The sequence below is a fragment of the Leopardus geoffroyi genome, chromosome B1, assembly GCF_018350155.1.
Source record: "Leopardus geoffroyi isolate Oge1 chromosome B1, O.geoffroyi_Oge1_pat1.0, whole genome shotgun sequence".
In the NCBI taxonomy this organism is placed as follows: domain Eukaryota; kingdom Metazoa; phylum Chordata; class Mammalia; order Carnivora; family Felidae; genus Leopardus; species Leopardus geoffroyi.
In genome coordinates, this window is record NC_059327.1 from 44,257,711 (window position 1) to 44,277,385 (window position 19,675).

Here is a 19,675-nt window from a genome sequence, read left to right on the forward strand (position 1 = left end):
TTAAGTTCAAGCCTCATGTTGGGTGTAGAGATTACTTAAATAAAATCTTTAAGAAAAAAAAAAGGTGACATCAAAAAACCCAAAACAAAAACAAAATCATAAACTTCTCTCTAAGCAATCATACACACTGCATCCAGAGGTTGGCACATCATAAGCACCATGAGTAACCGACTTCCAACAGAAATGAAATAAATGTAGCACATAAACCCTTGCCAAGTCTTTGTATTTTTTTAAGCTTCTCTATTAAACAATCACTAGTTCTTCTGGTACAAAACTAAACTATTATCTTCCCATAAAAACCTGTTCCTCCTTGGGAATGCAAGCTGGTGCAGCCACTCTGGAAAACAGTATGGAGGTTCCTCAGAAAACTAAAAATAGAACTACCCTACAACCCAGCAATTGCACTACTAGGTATTTAGCCAAGGGATACAGGTGTGCTGTTTCGAAGGGACACATGCACCCCCATGTTTATAACAGCACTATCAACAACAGCCAAAGTATGGAAAGAGCCCAAATGTCCATCGATGGATGAATGGATAAAGAAGATGTGGTATATATACATGTACACACACACACACACACACACACACACACAATGGAGTATTACTCAGCAATCAAAAAGAATGAAATCTTGCCATTTGCAACTACATGGATGGAACTGGAGGGTATTATGCTAAATGAAATTAGTCAGAGAAAGACAAAAATCATATGACTTCACTCATATGAGGACTTTAAGAGACTAAAACAGATGAACATAAGGGAAGGGAAACAAAAATAATATAAAAACAGGGAGGGGGACAAAACAGAAGAGACTCATAAATATGGAGAACAAATTGAGAGTTACATGAGGGGTTGTGGGAGGGGGGATGGGCTAAATGGGTAAGGGGCACTAAGGGATCTACTGCTGAAATCATTGTTGCACTATATGCTAACGAATTTGGATGTAAATTTTAAAAAAATAAAAAATAAAACAAGTTAAAAAAAAAACACAAACCTGTTCCTCTTCCTTTTTATTACTATGGAATATTTACTCCTAGGAAATACTAAAACCTCAGGATCACCTTGTTTCTCCAGCTTCCCTCACTTCCAATTGACATACACTTTTAAAAATGTCTTTCAAATCTATGCAACTTGCTTTGAAATGCATTCAAAAAGTAAGATAGAGGTGCCTGGCTGGCTCAATCGGAAGAGCATGTGACTCTTGTTCCTGGAGTTTTGAGTTTGAACCCCATGTTGAATGTAGAAATTACTAAAAAAGAATATAACCTAAAAAAAAAGTAAAAGTAAGCTACATAGGTATGATAAAGCAAATATAATAAATGCTAATTACAGAATCTAGTTGGTGGCTACATAGGTATTCACTGTGTAGTTCGATTGTTCTGTATGTTTGAAAATTTTTGTAACAAAATGTTGAAAAAAAGCTGTGTACATTCATTGTTCAAATGCTTGCCTTTTTTACCTCTCCTCTGAACTACTCTTGAGAGCATAACTGAGCTGTTTCCCCAGTCCTTCCCATTGTAATCACCCTCTAAGATGGCTCCCAATGATCCCCTAGTGTGGTATTTTCACCTTTGTGGCAATGGCTCCCACACTGTACCAGAATTGGTCTCTGTGACCATAGCACACAGCAGAATTGGTCTCTATGACGCAGAGCACACAGTGATGGTCTATCACTTCCACGACTGGGTTGTAAGACACCAACCCCGCAGCTTCCAGCTTCCATCTCAGCTCTCTCTCTCTCTGATGACTCATTCTGGGGTAACATGCAGATCACCTAGGGATCTTGTTAAAATACACACTTGATTCTGGAGGGCAGGGGCAGGGCCTAACATACGTAATTTCCAACAAGCTCTTAAGGGATGCAGATGCTGCTAGTTCAGGGAAGGTGCTGTAAGTATAACTAACAAGTTAAGGAAAGAAAGAAAACAGGGATAGTTAGATTTCCATTTTCTTCCCCTGCATATTTACATATGTTAATACAGAGTCAAGTCCTTGTAGTGGTTCAATGAAACATCACCTCAGTATCTTTAATTCTCTACAGCAGTGCTTCTCAAACATAAACAAGCATAGAATCACCTGGGGATCTTACTAAACTGCAGCATTAAGTATGGAGTAGGAGAGATTCTGCATTTCAAACAACCCCCAGGTGACACTGAAGCTTCTGGTCCATGGACCGCATTTTTTGAGTAGTAAGATTCAAAAGTCTCCTATATATACCTCCTGGCCCCCAGAGAGAGAGAGAGAGAGAGAGAGAGAGAGAGAAAGAGAGAGAGAGAGAGCACGAGCACATGTGCACGCAAATGAGCATGGGAGAGGGGCAGGGAGGGGGAGAGAATTTCAAGCAGGCTCCACACTCAGCATGAAGCCCAATGCAGAGCTCAATCCCACAACCCTGGGATCATGACCTGAGCCAAAATCAAGAGTTGAATGCTCAACCGACTGAGCCACCCAGGCGCCCCCTCCTATACCTTTTGTTTTTTGACATATTTGATTATATAAAAATGTAAAACTTATTATATGTCAAAAACCACATTAAGTTAAAAGACAATGAATCTGGAAAATACATTTGCAACATCTGACAACATGTATATCTTTTGCATCAATTTTCTATTGCTGTGTAAGAAATTGCCATCCTATGCTTTTCAAGTTTCCAGAACACTAACATGAAAGATAAATTCTTGAAATGGTTTACAAATACCCATAACACATTCCAGCTTCATCGCCAACCACTCCTACTCCAGCACCATCACCCATCTTACACGCACACCTATGCTCCAACCATACCTTACAATACCCTACACAATTCTAAAATCTTAACTTCTCTAACCTCGCCCAGAAAAAACACTTTTGTTTTCAGAATACTGCAAATCCAAGGAGAAGTGTATCGGTCCTCTCTTTTCTTTCCCCTGATCTTTGGTCTAGTTTGCCTACCTATAAGCCAAGCATTTCATCACTCTGATCTCATGGAACTAAAGTTCCATAGCCTGCTTATTCCAGATTTAGACAAAAAAATATATAACCCTTCTTCACAACTAACCGCTACTACAACATGTTGTTCCTCGCATAATTTTTTTTAAAGATAGGACTATCATAGCATAAAACCCACCCTTTTAAAGTGTACAATTCAGGTGCACCTGGGCAGCTCAATCGGTTAAGCATGTTACTTGGGCTTAGGTCATGATCTCTCCGTTCGTGAGTTCAAGCCCCACACTGAACTCTCCACTCTCAGCACAGAGCTGGCTTCGGATCCTCTGTCTCCTCTCTCTGTCCTTCCTCTGCTCGCATGTGCGCGTGCTCCCTCTCTCCCTCTCTCTTTCAAAAATAAACATTTTTTTAAAAATAAAGTGTACAATTCTTAGTATATTCAGTATACTCAAAGTTGTGCAATCATCATCACTATCTAATTCCAGAATATTTTCATCACTCCAAAAAGAAACCCCATACCCTTTATCATCACCTCAGAGTCCCCAGTCCCCCTAGCCCCTGTCAACCACTAATCTTTCTCTCTACAGATTTGCCTATTCTGGACATTTCATATAAATGAACTCATACAGTATATGGTCTTTCTGACTGTCTTTGTTCATGTAGCATGATGTTTTCAAGGTTCATCCACATCATAGGACGTATCAGTACTTATGTCCTCTCTATGGCTAAATAATTCCATTGTAAAAGTGAACCATATTTTATCTATTCATCAGTTGATGGACATTTGGGTTATTTCCACTTTTGGCTGCTCTGAGTAATATTGCCACGAACATGCTTGTTGGTCATAAAAACATGTAAGTTTTTACGTAGACATGTTTTCAGTTCTGTTGGGTACATAATTAAAAGCAAACTTGCTGAATAATATACTAACTCTACACTTAATGCTTGAGGAACTGCCAAACTATTTTCCAAACCACTGAACCATTTTACATCCCCACCAGCAATGTATGAGAATTTCACTACTACATTTTCAATCCATGAAGATGCTATTAATTACTGAACAAAAACAGAGGTGTGCGCCTCACCATATAATAATTCTCTACTAAGAATACTGAAATTAGCAAAAGAGAGTATATATCTGGCAAGAATACAAGGAGTAAAATGCTGTAAATCCGAGTGTACAGGTTTCCCCTGCTATCTTGAAAGTAGGACATTCCTATGAAATCTTTTGCAAGCCAAAATGGCATAAGGCGAAAAAGCGATTACCATTAATTTTTATGAAAAACGTTTGCGCAATCCCAGACCCTCAAAATAACCTTTCTGAGGCTTTTCTAATACCTTAGGACATATCCTGCCGATGGATGCACAAAATAAATCGAGATAAAACACAGATGCTCACAGACACAGTTCAAAGCTATAGCAGCATGATACTGAGATGCGGAGTGCAGTTCCCAGGGAAGAAGCTTGGCGGTGCCACTCTCACTGCCCAGTTGCGCACTGCCTCTACAACTGCTTGCTGCAAAACAAACGCTGAAGCTATTTTCGCTTTTCACCTTTTTTCGTGAGAGCAAAACTCTTCTTCAGATTTCTTTTCGTTAAGTAAAAACAGGCACTAATGTAGGTCTTTCCTGAAAAACCTGAAGTGGCAATGAGGTGAACCTTCAAAAAGCCGGGGATACCTCTATTGACCAAGTTAAGTGAGTTGACCTCTCAGAGCCAACTATTTAAGCATAAAATAGGGAGACTGTGATGACATTTACGTTGCAGCCGCAGTGAAGATTAAGTTAATAATCCAAGTAAAGGTGTTTTCTAACACTGATTATTGGTGATTCAATCCTGGGCAAAGTATTAGGGGTAAAGGGCTAAATGCCGGATCCCTCCTCTTCCTTCACCGCTCCTTCCCGGCGGGAGGGGTTGCTGAGTGACAGCGGGGGCTGCAGCCACCTCCCTTCTTGGGGAGAGCCGGCCATATGAGCCACGCAGGATAAATTGTTAGAGCTCGAAAAGCTTGCCCAGGTCACTCCGGCCCAACATCAATTCAAGGCGAGAGACTCCGCAGCCTGCTACTTAGCTTAGCAAGTCAGCGCAGTATCTTTCTTCCTTTTTTAATGGTAATAGACACATTTACTATGGTCGAAGCAGGAAAGGAAAAGCAAAGAGAACACAAGCATATCCCCCCGCCCCCGCCAGGATTCCGGTCTCTGTCTCTCCAATCCTCCCATAAGGAAAACAAATATGAAACCTGATCCATTATGAACTCCGGAGGTTTATCAATCCCGATGGCCCTCACCCCCCACCCAAGACTCCCCTTATCGGAACCCCCTGGGACAGATGGCGCAAAGCTTACCTGGTGGCTTCCTCCAGCTCGACCTGTCTCTGACCAGGCGCCTGCAGAGGCATAGTAGCCATCGCCTCCTCCGCCTTCTCCCGGCCAGGTGGTCTCAGCCGGGCCGCCCCCGCGCACCCGCCAGGAAATGGGAGGCTGGGGAGGTTCAGGGCGAGGAGGATACAAGGGCGGAGGTGGGTGCATGGGCACATCTCCACCCCCTGGCCCGTAGTAGCGGCCATATGACGGGCCGTCACTAGGGCCGTAGCCCGAGCGCCTCAAGGCCGACATGGGGCTCTACTGCCCCGAAGCGCTTCCCGCCCCCCACGACCGTCCCATTGCGCAGGCGCCTGCCCGCGAGAGGAACTGGACAGCAGTGAAAGGGGTCGGCCGACAACAGCCAATCCCAGACCCGGTCCCGCCCCTTCGGCTGTCGAGTCCCGACAATTGAGGAACGGAGGTCCGTGACTTTGCGGTCTGGGAAGTAAGAAGGCAGGCGGCAGCACCGCGTTCCTCAATAGGTAGAATACGTCTTCCCTGCCATCTAGTCAATCTAGATTCCTCTTCCCCTTTTATCAGGGATGGGGAAATGTTGTCTCGGGACCGCACGACAGTCCCGCCTCTTCCTGAGGACGGGCACGTGGTACCGGAAGTGGGTGGGAATAATATGGAGGCGTTTCCGGCAGGCCCCGGCTGCTGAAAGCCGGGGCAGAAGTGCTGCTCCTGGTCGGGGTCCTTGTCCCAGTCCCGCCCAGGCGGCGACTGCGGTCGGAGGAAGGTGTTGGACACGCTGGGCCACCGCCGCTGTACACTGCAGCCTTATCTCACCTCAAAATGAACTATATGCCTGGCACCGCCAGCCTCATCGAGGACATCGACAGTGAGTAGCTCATCTCCCCTGGATGAAGTCTGGGGTGAGATCCTTCCTCCTGGGCGCGTATCTCTTCGGGAAGGGGCTCGTAGAATGAGTCTGGGGCGGGTTGAGTGTGTTTTTGACACAATTCAGGGTGTTTGGCGTTGACATCCTCCACGTGAGTGAAGAGCCGCAAGACGCTCCGTTTGCCCACCCCCTAGCCGTCTACCTCTGCCCTGCCTCTCGCAGCCTCCACCAATCCCGGGGTCGGTAAGCCACAAGCTGTAGAATTTAAGTCCTGCTGTGGAAGGACGCGGCTACTGAGGCCCAAACACGAAAATTGCCCTCCCCTCGTCTACTATCTCCCACCTGCGATATATCGAAGTACCAGGTTGTTAATGGTGGATGAATCAGAATAGAGAAAGGATTCATTAAGAAACGAAAATTTTAAGACCAACAGTGGTTGGACGTAATTGACACTAAACATAGGCTTTATGCTGTGTAGTCATTGCAATATTCTTCTACCGTAAGGGTCTTAAGCACTTTCAGGTTATGATAGTAGAGATCGCTGTCAGACAAGGTCTTGACTTTTCTGGAACGGCTGAATCACTTCCAATTTTTTTTTCTTTTTCTGTTCGACAATTTTCTTTTATTCCTACTAATAAGACATCTCTTATTGCCAGTAATTGTCCTGAAGATGAGTACAGTCCTGTACAAAAGAGGAGCCAACTTCATAGTTGTCCTATCTTTCCTTTTTTCTAAGCTCTCATCTGTGAATTATTCCTCAAGCAACATTTTATAATTTTAATCGTGTGATCTGTCTCATTAACTTGTAATTGCTGTAGAATGGTTTACACGGTTTTGAACAAGTCACAACAATCACAGTTACTGTGTATGCAAATTTAAAAAGTGAGTCTGTGTGGCCCCTGGCTGGCTCAGTCAGTAGAGCATGCGACTCTTGGTCTCTGGGTTGTGAGTTTGAGCCCCATGTTGGGTGTAGAGATTACTTAAAAATAAAATCTTTAAAAAATAGTAAAATAAGGGGCACCTGGATGGCTCAGTCAGTTGAGTGTCCAACTTCGGCTCAGGTCATGATCTCGTGGTTGGTGAGTTCAAGCTCATATGGGGCTCACTGCTGTCAACTTGTCAGTGTAGAGCCTCCTTAGGATCCTCTGTCCCCCTTTCTCCATCCCTCCCCCACTTGTGCTCTCCCAAAACTAAATATTAAAAGATAATAATAATAAAAAGTGAGTCCATGATCATATTCTCTTTTTACCCTTGTCTGAAATCATTTTTTAAATCAAAATTCGTGATTTTGCTGTCAAAAGAAAGTGTAGTGTGAGTTGGACCATATTCATATATGAATAAGAACTGCACAAGCTTACCTGTAATATGTAATGAAATCTTCAATTTCTGTCGTCTGTGGATGCCCTTTTGCCTCCACCTCTCGTTTTGTATATCTGAATTATGTGAGGCCCCTAATACATTCTGCTGTTTTACTAAAAATAATGTAGTAAAGCCCTCTAACCCGTTCTTTGTAGATTCCAAGCCCCTTCCTTTACTAAAAAGTTTGAAACAATTCTTATGCACCCTTCACTACCCCCACAACCACACATACAATTTCATCTTCTCTCCTCAGTCTTTCTGCATATTCATTCATTGTCTCATCTGAGTAGGAAGTGTTTTTCCCTTTCAGTCTCTTTTATTCCTCTTTCTTCCCACTGCTTCTTCCATTAATACCCTTTTCCTCTCATATCTTCTCTCTTCCCCTAAATTCTTTCCTTCATTTATATTCTTGTGTGTCCATCTCATATTTTCTCTCAGTTACGTCTCCTCAGCAGACTCCCATTCCTTTTTTCCTATCTTTACCCCCAAACCTTTTGAATCTTCTCCATTTGACTCTACTTCCTGAGCACCTCTGTTACCCCTGCAGTCTGATTTTTCTTGTCATCATACTGCTGAAGCTGCATTCTTTTTTTAAGTTTATTTATTTTGAGAGAGAGCGTGCCGCAAGAATGTGCGGAGGAAGAGCAGAGAGAGAGAGAGAGAGAGAGAATTACAAGTAAGCTCTGAACTGTCAGAGTGGAGCCCAAAGCAGAGCTCAATCTCAGGAACCGTGAGATCATGACCTGAGTGGAAATCAAGAGGGTGGACACTTAACCGACTGAGCCACCCAGGTGCCCCTGAAGCTGTATTCTTGAAAGGCAGCAGTCTGATGCCTTCTTCTGGGTTCTTCCCTCCCCTCTGCAGCACTGTGATACTGTCACTACTAGATTCTTAATTGTTTTCTTTTCTTGATTTCGCCAGATTGATACTTGGTGATTTTATTACCTAACTCTCACTATTCCCTAAAATAGGTGGTCCCTTAGGTTCTGTCTTTGGTGTGCTTCTTTCTTTAAATCTCTAAGAGAGTTCCTGGACTTTAATAATTATATCACCTCCCTGTGGACTTATCCAAAATTCTAATTCTGACCTCTTTGACATTCCAGTCTTAACATTTACAACTGCCTGTTGACATCTCTACATAGGTGTCCTGGTTAGCACTTCAGAATCACAAATAGCTAAATAGACTTCCACCTTAAGCTTCTTTTATTCCCAGCTTTTGATAAATGAACCGCCCTGACATGAAGACTCAAAAAATTCCTACATTTCCTTAACTCCTCTCTTCAGCACTCACCCCCTCCCCCCTCCCACACCTTTACAAACTCAGCTGACCAGTCCCATCATTTCGAACTACATAGTGTTGGGGTGCCTGGATGACTCAATTGGTTGAGCATCCAACTCTTGATTTTAGCTCAGGTCATGATCCCAGGGTTATGGGATCAAGCCCCACATCAGGCTCCTCACTGAGTGTGGAGCCTGCTTAGGATTCTCTCTCTCTCTTCCTCGGCCTTTCTCTTGCGTGCATGCTGGTGCTGTCTCTCTCTTTCTCTAAAAAAAAAAAAAGGATCACACACAGTCTTAGTTCTCTCTGCCTCTCCGTTTCCATTGGCCTTGGCATAGGTTTCTTTTTCATGTCTCACATTCTGCTCTCCCTTTTCTGCCGTTTCAGTCTTCAGTGTTTTCTTGTGAAGCATAATGTGAGCTGAACCTGCTTCTGGTACTTTTTGGACTTTATCTCCTGTGACTTCCCTTTACACCCCCAACTTTTAGCCAAATGTATGGATACATACAGACCTTTTTTTTTTTTTTTCCTGCTGCCTAAATTACAGATTTCCCTTTCTCTCCCCTTCCCTGTCACTCTTCCCAGAGGCCAAAAATTATCTACCTTTCAAGGTTGAACTCAGATACTTCCTCCAGCTAAATAGTTTCTCTCAGTTTCATATAATTAAGATTTGCTTTCTTGTAATACTTAATTATAGCCCAAAGAAGACTACAGATTCCTTCAGGGAAGAATCACTGTCTTGTTTCTCTGTTATGCTTCTAGTAAGTACTTTATGGCATTAAAGAAACTAATGAATTTTGCTACCCATTCTAGCAACTGACTTATTGTCATTCTTCAGTATCAGCTGAAAGTCACCTCTTCAGAGAGGTTTTTCCTAGCCACTTTCTCTCTCTCTTCATCATACTATCCTGCTGTCTTGTTTGTTATTCCATTGAACTAATCACAGTAGGTCGTTATTTGGTTTTTTGCCTTCCTCCACCAGGAATATAAGTTGATAAGGTTGATCACTTTGAGTCTTCTCTACTGTATATCTCAGCCCCGGAACAACACATAGCTTTCGATAAATATTCATGAATTTTTGCTCTAGCTGATTGTCAGCATCCTTATTTCACTTGAGGCATTGTTGGTATTTAAAACCTTCCCTGATTCCAAAGGGTGAAATAGAAGCTCTTCTTTTTTTTTTTTTTAATTTTTTTTTTTTTAACGTTTATTTATTTTTGAGACAGAGAGAGACAGAGCATGAACGGGGGAGGGGCAGAGAGAGAGGGAGACACAGAATCGGAAGCAGGCTCCAGGCTCTGAGCCATCAGTCCAGAGCCCGATGTGGGGCTCGAACTCACGGATGGCGAGATCGTGACCTGGCTGAAGTCGGACGCTTAACCGACTGAGCCACCCAGGCGCCCCAAATAGAAGCTCTTCTAAGTTGAGAGGAAAATAATTGTGGAATTAAGATCACAGAGGTCATCTAGACTAAATTTCTCAATTTGTGGATGTAGAAACTGACATGACACTGGGAGGGTTTAACTGCCAACATTAACATCTAGAGCTGGGAGTCATGCTTCCGTGCTCCTCACCCAGTCCTTTGCCCACTCTGCCGCACGCTTCTGCTCCTTTTCACCACGACTGTTGTCATCTAAACCCCAGAATACCTTGGTCCTCTTTCTAATTTCCCAATGAACTCTGCCATAAATACATTGGAAGAGGAAGTGGTGGAGCTTAAATTGCTATTAACTTTTTTTTATTGTTAATCCTGTAAACTAATCCTGAAGCTAACAGTTCTCATTTTTTAAAGATCTTTTTTCCTCTCCCCAGAAAAGCATTTGGTCCTGCTTCGAGATGGAAGGACACTTATAGGTTTTTTAAGAAGCATTGATCAATTCGGTATGTACTAGTTGTGGAGTCTTATCCTCTGGATAATGAGAGACACCATTGTTATGTATTTTTGTGTTAATTCATGTTGAAATTGACTTACCTGCAGCTTTCTCAAGTGTCTGGCATAATGGAATACTGTTTTGAGTCATTACATCATTGTTTTCTAAATTATGATTAGGTGATTCAAAAGCTAGTATTTACAAGTTCATATTTCTAAAACTGGTTTTCACTAGAACATACGATTACAATGTTTTGGACTGTTTTTTTATTTTCCCCAGTAGAGGGAGCCAAATGATAGAAATAAACTCAGTCCACTGAAAAAGCTGCTCATTTGTACATTGGCTTGGGTGCCACTACTCTTCAAAGCAGTTCCTGCACTGAAGGTAATCCCTCCCTGTCCAATGAAAGTTGGATAGAAGGTATTTCCGGAAGCTTTTTAGGGATCCCAACGTTAAGTTCAATATTTTACACTTTAGGGATACATCAGACTCAAGAGTCTCGATCTTTGTTTTGCACCTTGCATTTTTCTAAAGAGATCTATATTTGCTTCTGTTTCAAGGAACTTCTCAGTTCATACCAACATTTGTTGGATTTCTGCTAGTGGATTTGGGCATGGGGAAAAGTAACATAATTGAAACACTTTATAGGAATTGGGGAAGATAACATAGATATTTGCTTTTCTTCAAATAAGACAAATAGTACCAATTTTAAAAGAAAAGTAGTTACTCTTAACACATTAGAGTTCTGAATCTTAAGTCAAATTTGTCTAATTATTTTGGCGGGGGGGGAAGTAGCAAATGCTTTATTCTCAGTTTACCAGGTATGGTTATCTGACAGTGTGAAAAAAAGTTTTTGTATGTCATAACCCATGGATACCTGCACTGGGTTAAATGAATCCTAAGTACTGAAACAAAGTTAAATCTTTGGTAAATCGTCATATACACATACCCACACGACATAGAGAGATTGCTTTTGTCTTAAATTTTGATCTCTGCAGTTGTTTAGGCTTTAGAGTTTTCCAAGTGCCCTACTCCTTTGTATTTTCTTACAGTCATGTTGATATTTTCAATTTAACTGATAAAGGAAGTTAATTTTTGTGACTGATTCCCACCAACATTCATGCATCAGTGCAACATAATCCAAAATGCTCTCTCAGTTTGCAATTGTTTAGAAGTCTCTCCCAAGTGGTATGTCTTAGTGAAATAGGAGAAGACTATTTCAAATTTTAGCTTTTGACCAGAATTAGAAAATCTTAAAATCATGTTTAGCTAAATCTTTTCTACTCAACTGATTATTTGAGTTGTGGACCTTTACCCAATAATTTGAACTAAATATCTTTGTTTCTTCCCTATACACTTATAGCTAATTTAGTGCTACATCAGACTGTGGAGCGTATTCATGTGGGCAAAAAATACGGTGATATTCCTCGAGGGATTTTTGTGGTCAGAGGAGAAAATGTGGTCCTACTAGGAGAAATAGTAAGTGAAAACTGTTAAGCTGCTGTGGGTCTTGATAATCATGCTAGTTAGGTTTCTTTTTGTCTTTTTAAGAAGGAAAAAATACATTTTTCACGTTTCTCCCAGCTTCTCATAGGAAACCACCAAATTAGCTTAGGAAAGCTAGAGTGGTAAAAGGAAAATTACAGAGAATAATTAACTTTGTTTCAGTGCCTCTTGGCATTTTAAAGATTTTGATCCCATTAGCAGCAAAGTATCATTGATTTTACTGGATACAAAAATACCATCTGGTACAAATATGTTCATTAATATATTCTATTATCTTTAATAGCAGAAAACTGAAAAACTTAATACCTAACAAGAGATGAATAGTTCAATAAAGAATGACTTATATACACTGGAATATTTTGCAGTCATTTAAACAATTGGTTACAAGTAGGTTTTCATGACATAAAGCTAATGAGCAGGATTTGGGGGAAAGACACATTGCATGTACAATATGATGTCCCTGTTTTTTAAGGGGGGAAGGGGAAAGAATGGCTGTAGGAGAAGCCATCTGTTACCAGTCCTGAGAATAGAGTTGAGCTTCACTTGGATTCTTAGCTCACAAGTAAAGAGGTAGCTGTGTATCTATGCCAGGAAGACCAGTTGGCAGATGAAAAGTTAAGTCTTCTAACCTGTTATACTGTAGATCTGTGTGTGTAAATACATAACTGTGCATATACATATATGTAAGCATATATACATACAAAACTATTAGAAAATCATATGTAACTATTAGAAATACACTTTGTTTTTTAGCTTTTTAAATTTTTTTTTATTTTTAATTTTTTATGTTTGTTTATTTTTTGAGAGAAAAGGAGAGCATAAGCAGGGACAGAGAGGGAGGGAGACACAGAAACTGAAGCAGGCTCTAGGCTCTGAGCTGTCAGCACAGAGCCTGACACGGGGCTTGAACTCACGAACCGTGGATCATGACCCGAGCCGAAGTTGGATGCTTAACGGACTAAGCCACCCAGGCGCCCCTTATTTTATTTTATAAAGTCTGTTTACTTATTTTGAGAGAGAGAGTGAGCGTGGGGGAGGGGGAGAGAGAGAGAGAGAGGAGATAGAGAGAGAGAGAGAGAGAGAGAATGAATATGAATCCCAAGCAGTCTCCAACACGGAGCCTGACGTGGGGCTACATCTCACCAACCATGAGATCGTGACCTGAGCCAAAAAATCAAGAGCGGATGCTCGACTGACTGAGCCACCCAAGTGCCCCTTAAGTTTTTAATTCCAGTTAACAGATTGTTATATTAGTTTCAGGTGTACAATATAGTGATTCACAGACATTTTTAAAAGAAGATAAAACTTGACTTCATGTTTTACATAAAATATTTACTTAAAAATGCTTTCTTTAAAACCTTTGACTTTGCTTCTGATTATTGGGTTTGTCAGGAAAATCAAACTAAAAAACTTTGGCATTTGCTTAATTTTATCCTTTCCTATTTTGTTTTCAATGTAGTTTCTCAATACCTACCTACATCTTAAGTTAGGTTTACATAAGTCTTTGGAGTGGAGTGGTTTGGTCTGTAGCAATTTTCAATAATAAGCCATTTGAGAAAGTAAGAAGATAATTCTGCCAGGATCAGGTTGGTTTAGAGACCTCATGTTGAAACAGCTAGAGATTACTAATCGGTATTATCAATAAATAGCAGTATTGCTAAGTGCTGCTATGAAATGTATGAAATGTTTTTTTCTAATTTTTAAAATGTTTTTGTGGTTGCTGTTTTTGGTCCATTAGATCATTTTTTGCACTGTTCAGCAGTAGAAATTGTCATCCCGTCATGATATGTAAAAGTTGAAATACAGCACTCTGGTATCCTGGAGTGTGGGGAGTGGGGCTAGTAAATGTTAAGTTGTTGCCAGTATATTAAGAGAGCTAACCCCTCTCTGGACAGTAGGAGTGTGGGTGATTATTTTTCCTTTGTTTATACTTTTCTCAATCTATTGTTTAAAGAGGAAACATACTACTTTGCTATCAGAGGAAAAGATTTAAGTTAAAATATTCATACATACTCTGCTTTGGTTTTATAGTTGTAAACACCACAGAAATGCTTTGTGTGCCAGTTAACGTTGGCACAAATGTACCCCTGTGTAGATGTATGTGTGTGTGGGGAGGAATGACCTTGCATTTGTTCTTGAAGGTTCATTGTTTCCTAGGGGCCCTTTTGTGGAGAAAGTACTCTTATATGTTAATTGTTTGGATGCTGCAAAATTTCTACAGTGGTACCACTAAACACTTAACGGTTCAAGTAAGTTGAACCATACACAGCTTATGAAATCAATAGTCAGTGTGAAGAAATTAAGTACCAGCCCTAGGGAAGCTCATACCCAGAAACCATTTAGATTCTGTGAACATCTTGTTTAAGAAGTCCCTGGATTCTGCCTCAAGGACAGTAATGCACACAGCCTTAAGTAATAAGACTGCTTGTTGGGAATTGGCATCATCATAACCACATGCATAGCTTGATGAATAGCATATTGAAAAGTCCAAGAAGCAGTACACCGGGCTAAGACCTTACCTTCCCTGCAGCTGCTACCCATAGATTGTGAGGGCAGGTTACATTTGATTAGATATATTTTGTCCAGTACAGTTAACATTTGACCCAGGGCAGAACTTGTGTAATTTATTTGGCTTTCTTTCTAACCTCTCTGGTGAGAATCTTCCATCTGCTGTCACTGCCTGTGGCTTTCGAGGCCTTGGCAGGCACATGAAGTGTTAGTATCCGGGGTAGGCTGGAGCATCTGGAGCACATCGTCGATGTGTTGATGCCTTCCCAGAATTTTATTACTGAAAATCATAGAGGAAGAGAAGAATACCTGTGTGTATTGGCCTTCCATGTTACAGAAACACAGAATTGTTTAAGGAGAATAAACAATCTGTGGATAATGAGATACTTTTATAGCAAGGTTCTGCATGAAAAGTTAGTTATCAAATGTTTGTAAGGTGTTCAGACATAAAAATATTAAGCATATGATGCCAGAGTAAGTGAAAAAATTACAGTTAATGTTTGCATTGTAGATTTTTTAAAAGTCAGTATATACATAGAAAAATTGGAAGGATGTTCACCAAAATATTGTTCTATACTGGAATTATAGATAATCTTAAAAAAAATTTTTTTTCTGCTGGTCTGTTTTCTAAATTTCATACAGTGAGTGTGTATTTTTAAAATAAGGGGAAAAATGAGGCACCTGGGTGGCTCAGTCAGTTAAGCGTCTGACTCTTGACCTCAGTTCAGGTCTTGCTCTCAGGGTCGTGAGTTCAAGCCCTGCACTGGAGGTGGAGCCTACTTAAAAAATAAAATAGGGGGAAAAATAACTTTTTTTTTTTTTAATGCAAAAATATTTTAAATTAAAATAGCGGAGGGGCGCCTGGGTGGCGCAGTCGGTTAAGCGTCCAACTTCAGCCAGGTCACAATCTCGCGGTCCGGGAGTTCGAGCCCCGCGTCGGGCTCTGGGCTGATGGCTCAGAGCCTGGAGCCTGTTTCCGGTTCTGTGTCTCCCTCTCTCTCTGCCCCTCCCCCATTCATGCTCTGTCTCTCTCTGTCCCAAAAATAAATAAACGTTGAAAAAAAAAAATTAAAAAAAAAAAAAAATTAAAATAGTGGAGCCAAGCTGATTTTTAGTAACCTAACTGGTCTAATGAGGTTTTCCCTAGAAGACTTGTTGTCTTTGGGTGGGGGTACGTCTTTGAATCAGTGTTCTCTACCTTAGTGAGCCACAACCCCCAGAAATTAAGCTGACTTTGATTATGTAAAAATACAAAACTTATCTAAAGCCATCTTGGCCTCAGTAACTTTTCTCTTGTGTCCTTCGGGGCTGGGGAAATAGCTATTCATACATATATATATGCATATATGTCATCTTTTTAAGAAAAACAGTCCTTGAGTAATGTAGGACTTCAGATAACTTAAAGCTTTCTATACACACTGGCACTGATCCCCAATACTGTGTTCATCTAAGTATGTATTCTGTAGTAGTGTTGCCATTTCTCTGTGAAACTTCTCTGTCCTCAGGAGAAGGATATTTCAGCCGTGTCACAATCATGAAAAATAACCCAAGCCTGGCATAGGAATCCATTTGCCTAAAGATTTATAATATTTTCTATTCTTGGTCATCAGTGGAAGTTTTTCAACCCTGCTTATTTTGTAGGACTTGGAAAAGGAGAGTGACACACCCCTCCAGCAAGTGTCTATTGAAGAAATCCTAGAAGAACAAAGGGTAGAACAGCAGACCAAGCTGGAAGCCGAGAAGCTGAAAGTTCAAGCTCTTAAGGATCGGGGTCTCTCCATTCCTCGAGCAGATACTCTTGATGAGTATTAAGTCATTTGCTCAGAGGCCATGGCTCTTGGGAAGCAGGGGCTCTCACTGAATGAAAGTGACATCCTGGTCTCCTCACACGTTTGACTAGAGACTGTAGAGTTTGGAAAGTCATTTTTATTTTGAATTCTTTCACATGTGCAACATGAAGAAATCACGTGGCTTTGTTGTTGTTTTTTCCTTTTTAATGACAAAATCATTGTTTAAGAAAAACCAGTAGCAAGGACTCCTTTCACACGTCACTGTGGAGCCAGCAACTACTTCTTTATGTTGTTCTTGTTCCAAATTAGCGTTCACAGGAGACATTCTTCATTTACTTGTAAATAAAATATGAATCTCCAAACTCATGTTATTTCCCAAGTTTGAGTTGCCTCCAGTGAATTGACAAATTAAGTTTCTGTTCCCAAAGGTAAATGCTGTCCACGGACTGCGATTGCTCCGTCCTGTGAGAGTTCCAAGTTGCTAGTTAGTTGTGAAGGAACATTTTCAGGTCCACCCCTCTCCCCTTTTTGTATTTTTGTCTGGTAAGAAAAACTCATTTTCAGGCTTGAGGAAGGAGCTTTCGGTCCAGGTATGCAGTTACTGATGAGAACAGAAGCCTCAGTTTTGAGAAACAGCATCCCAACTGTATTTGCTGTCCTGCTTCACCGACAGCTATTCCAAACTGTGTTCCCATGAGATCCAGCACTTTACGAAGGTGACTTCTTCTCTAAATCTTCTGTTAATTTCATGAGGTTTTCCTGTTCTTCGGATTGAGTCTTGAGCCTCTTCTATGTCCTCAAAAAGCACAAATGAAGTGGTGTTTCAGTGGCTGGTAATCTAAGTTATTCCCGGCTAACAACCCATGCGGATGCCACTTTGCTGGCATGGTGCTGATTGTACAGGGAGTGTAACAGACTGTGTTTTGAGAGTGCAGTGTAGTGTGATGGGCAGCGTACTGAACTAGGAGTTCAAACACACTGGCTGATAACTCTGTTCTCTCTGCTAATCTCTCTGACTCCATTTTTTTTAAATGTGGAATTACTCCAGATAATTTCCATTTTGTAGTCTGTTGAGCAAAGAACTTTTCCTTAGATACTTGTATCCAATCCCTATGTATTGACAGTATTAAATATACTTAACGTTTTACAGGTTCAGGTATTTTTAAAACTGCCCCAGATATCTGTAAACCATTTGACTGCTGAGGTATTCATCATTGGGTTGATTTTAAAGTAGATAATTTGTTTTTTTGGTTTTTGTTTTCTTTTTAATATTTATTTTTGAGGAGGGTACAAGTAGGGGAGGGGCAAAAGAAGGGGGACAGAGAATCTGAAGCGGACTCCGTGCTAACAGGCTGACAAGCAGCAAGACTGATGTGGGGCTCGAACTCAAGAATAGCAAGATCGTGACCTGAGCTGAAGTCTGACGCTCAGCCGACTGAGCCACCCAGGTGCCCCCTTAAAGTAGATAATTTGTGAAGAAACTATTGCACGTAATGATTTATCTAGTGTTTTGCCTCTAATCTTACTGTTTAATAACCAGAATTTGTTATTAACACAGAAAGGGGAAAAAAAAACCATCACCAACCTTTGAAAAACCTGTGTATCTCTACAAGAATTACAGCATCTTTTTCTGAGCACCACTGCATCAGAACATCGGACACCTTCAAGAAATTTGGATTCACTAGGTTTTCTTGTTTTTTCGGCCTCCTTCAAACAATTCTGAATGCAGTAACAAGTTATCGTTTATGAGAAAAAGGGACTTAATTTCCACAATAGAATTTCCCGGCCTTAGCAAGTTTTGATCATTGCTTTCTGACCTTTTGTCACACAACCAGCAGCTAAGAGTTTGACCCAAAGGATGAAACGACTACCTGCTTCCTTCCTTGGTCTCCAGGCTGCTCGGCCCAATGGCTCGCCCTCAGCTCTGCCCAGCCCAGCCTTTTTGCAGATACTGAAATCTGGTGCTTTTTCTCCTGGACCATCGCTAGCCCTGTCTTCCATTATTAGATTTCGGAATCAACCTCAGTTCACACTTTTCTATTATCTTTAATACTTTCTTCCAATACGGGTTTCCATGAGGCTGCCTTCTAGGGAGACAAGGATAATCTACCAAAGCCCCTTTCCTGTCCATCTTTATACTGATGACATTGAGTACAGCAGCGTATCTCTTTCCCAGCTGTTCTTTTTCCCTTTCCTTGGCCCTTGACCTTATATTGCGTGCTCTTAGCTAATTTAAACCACAGTATCTGCTCCCCTCCCCTGGCTCTGATAAACTAACAGTCCTGGATATTTAGTAAAGCCAGATAGTCTCACACTGTTCATTGTGCAGGGCTTTTCAGGGAAGCCCTGTCAGCGTGAACCCAGAGGTATTACATGGGTGAAGATGGCTGAAAGTGGTCTCATTTTGCTCCCAAGAGTATAGGGCTGGCAGGCTCAGGCAGAGTGCAGTACAGACAGCAGACGCACCAGGCAAGCTGTAGCCTCAGAGCCGTATGTGAGATTCATAGCACTGCCCAGGTCAGGGAACCAATCCCAGGAACTACCTTACAAGAAAATACTAGAGGAGAAGCAATTAACAGTTCCACACCCCCATTCTCCCCCAAAAGAAGTTCTATGTATGTACATATCTGTGGGGCATTTTTCACCTTTCCAAAGGCATGTTACCATATGAGCTCCATCCAACTTCCTTTCCCATTAGAAGCCAGGGTTCTCAGGTAGAAAGAAAGCATCCTGGTTGCAGACGTTACAGGCCGATGCTCTCGTGTGGAAACAATCCTGCAGCTTTAAGCTACAACCGACACTCATAATGAAGGAAAGTAGCAAGAGAGTCTAGTCTGAGCTGTCACCTTGGAGTTATTGTGAGCTGAGCAGAGTGTCATCTGTGATAAAAGGTCACATGCACACATGCTCTACCAATGCCGCTGATTCCTAAGGGTGACCCCCCAACCTGTTAGAACTACAGTTGACTAGGGGCACCTGGGTGGCTCAGTCGGTTAGGCATCTGACTTCGGCTCGGGTCATGATCTCATGGTTTGTGAGTTTGAGCCCCGCGTCGGGCTCTGTGCTGACAGCTCAGAGCCTGGAGCCTCTTCAGATTCTGTGTCTTTCTCTCTCTCTGCCCCTCCCCTGCTCACACTCTGTCTCTCTCTCTCAAAAATAAATAAACATTTTTTAAAAAATTAAAAAAACTACAGTTGACCCTTGAACAATGCAGGGGTTAGGGACCCCAGC

General features: G+C 41.4%; 2 protein-coding genes and 1 long non-coding RNA gene across 5 annotated transcripts in view; 1 reads left to right on the top strand and 2 right to left on the bottom strand.

The window, feature by feature from the left end:
* The window catches only part of BAG4 (BAG cochaperone 4), a 30,297-nt gene extending 24,606 nt beyond the window's left edge, over positions 1-5,691 (bottom strand). For all 3 annotated transcript variants that reach the window (XM_045460462.1, XM_045460473.1, XM_045460452.1), the window contains exon 1: positions 5,273-5,691. In XM_045460462.1, coding sequence (XP_045316418.1) covers positions 5,273-5,542 — 270 coding nt within the window. In that variant the 5' untranslated portion in view covers positions 5,543-5,691. The remainder of the gene's footprint in view (positions 1-5,272) is intronic.
* A 187-nt stretch (positions 5,692-5,878) lies between these two features.
* Positions 5,879-16,810, top strand: LSM1 (LSM1 homolog, mRNA degradation associated). The gene is made up of 4 exons (XM_045460559.1): positions 5,879-6,131; positions 10,582-10,650; positions 12,004-12,119; positions 16,296-16,810. Exons 1-4 carry the CDS (start codon positions 6,086-6,088, stop codon positions 16,464-16,466), a joined length of 402 nt encoding a protein of 133 aa, XP_045316515.1. The 5' UTR covers positions 5,879-6,085; the 3' UTR covers positions 16,467-16,810.
* Positions 16,561-19,202, bottom strand: LOC123589022. The gene is made up of 2 exons (XR_006708124.1): positions 19,090-19,202; positions 16,561-17,240 (listed from the first exon to the last, which is right to left on the bottom strand). It is a non-coding gene; the product is annotated as an uncharacterized LOC123589022 (long non-coding RNA).
* Positions 19,203-19,675: the final 473 nt, after the last annotated feature.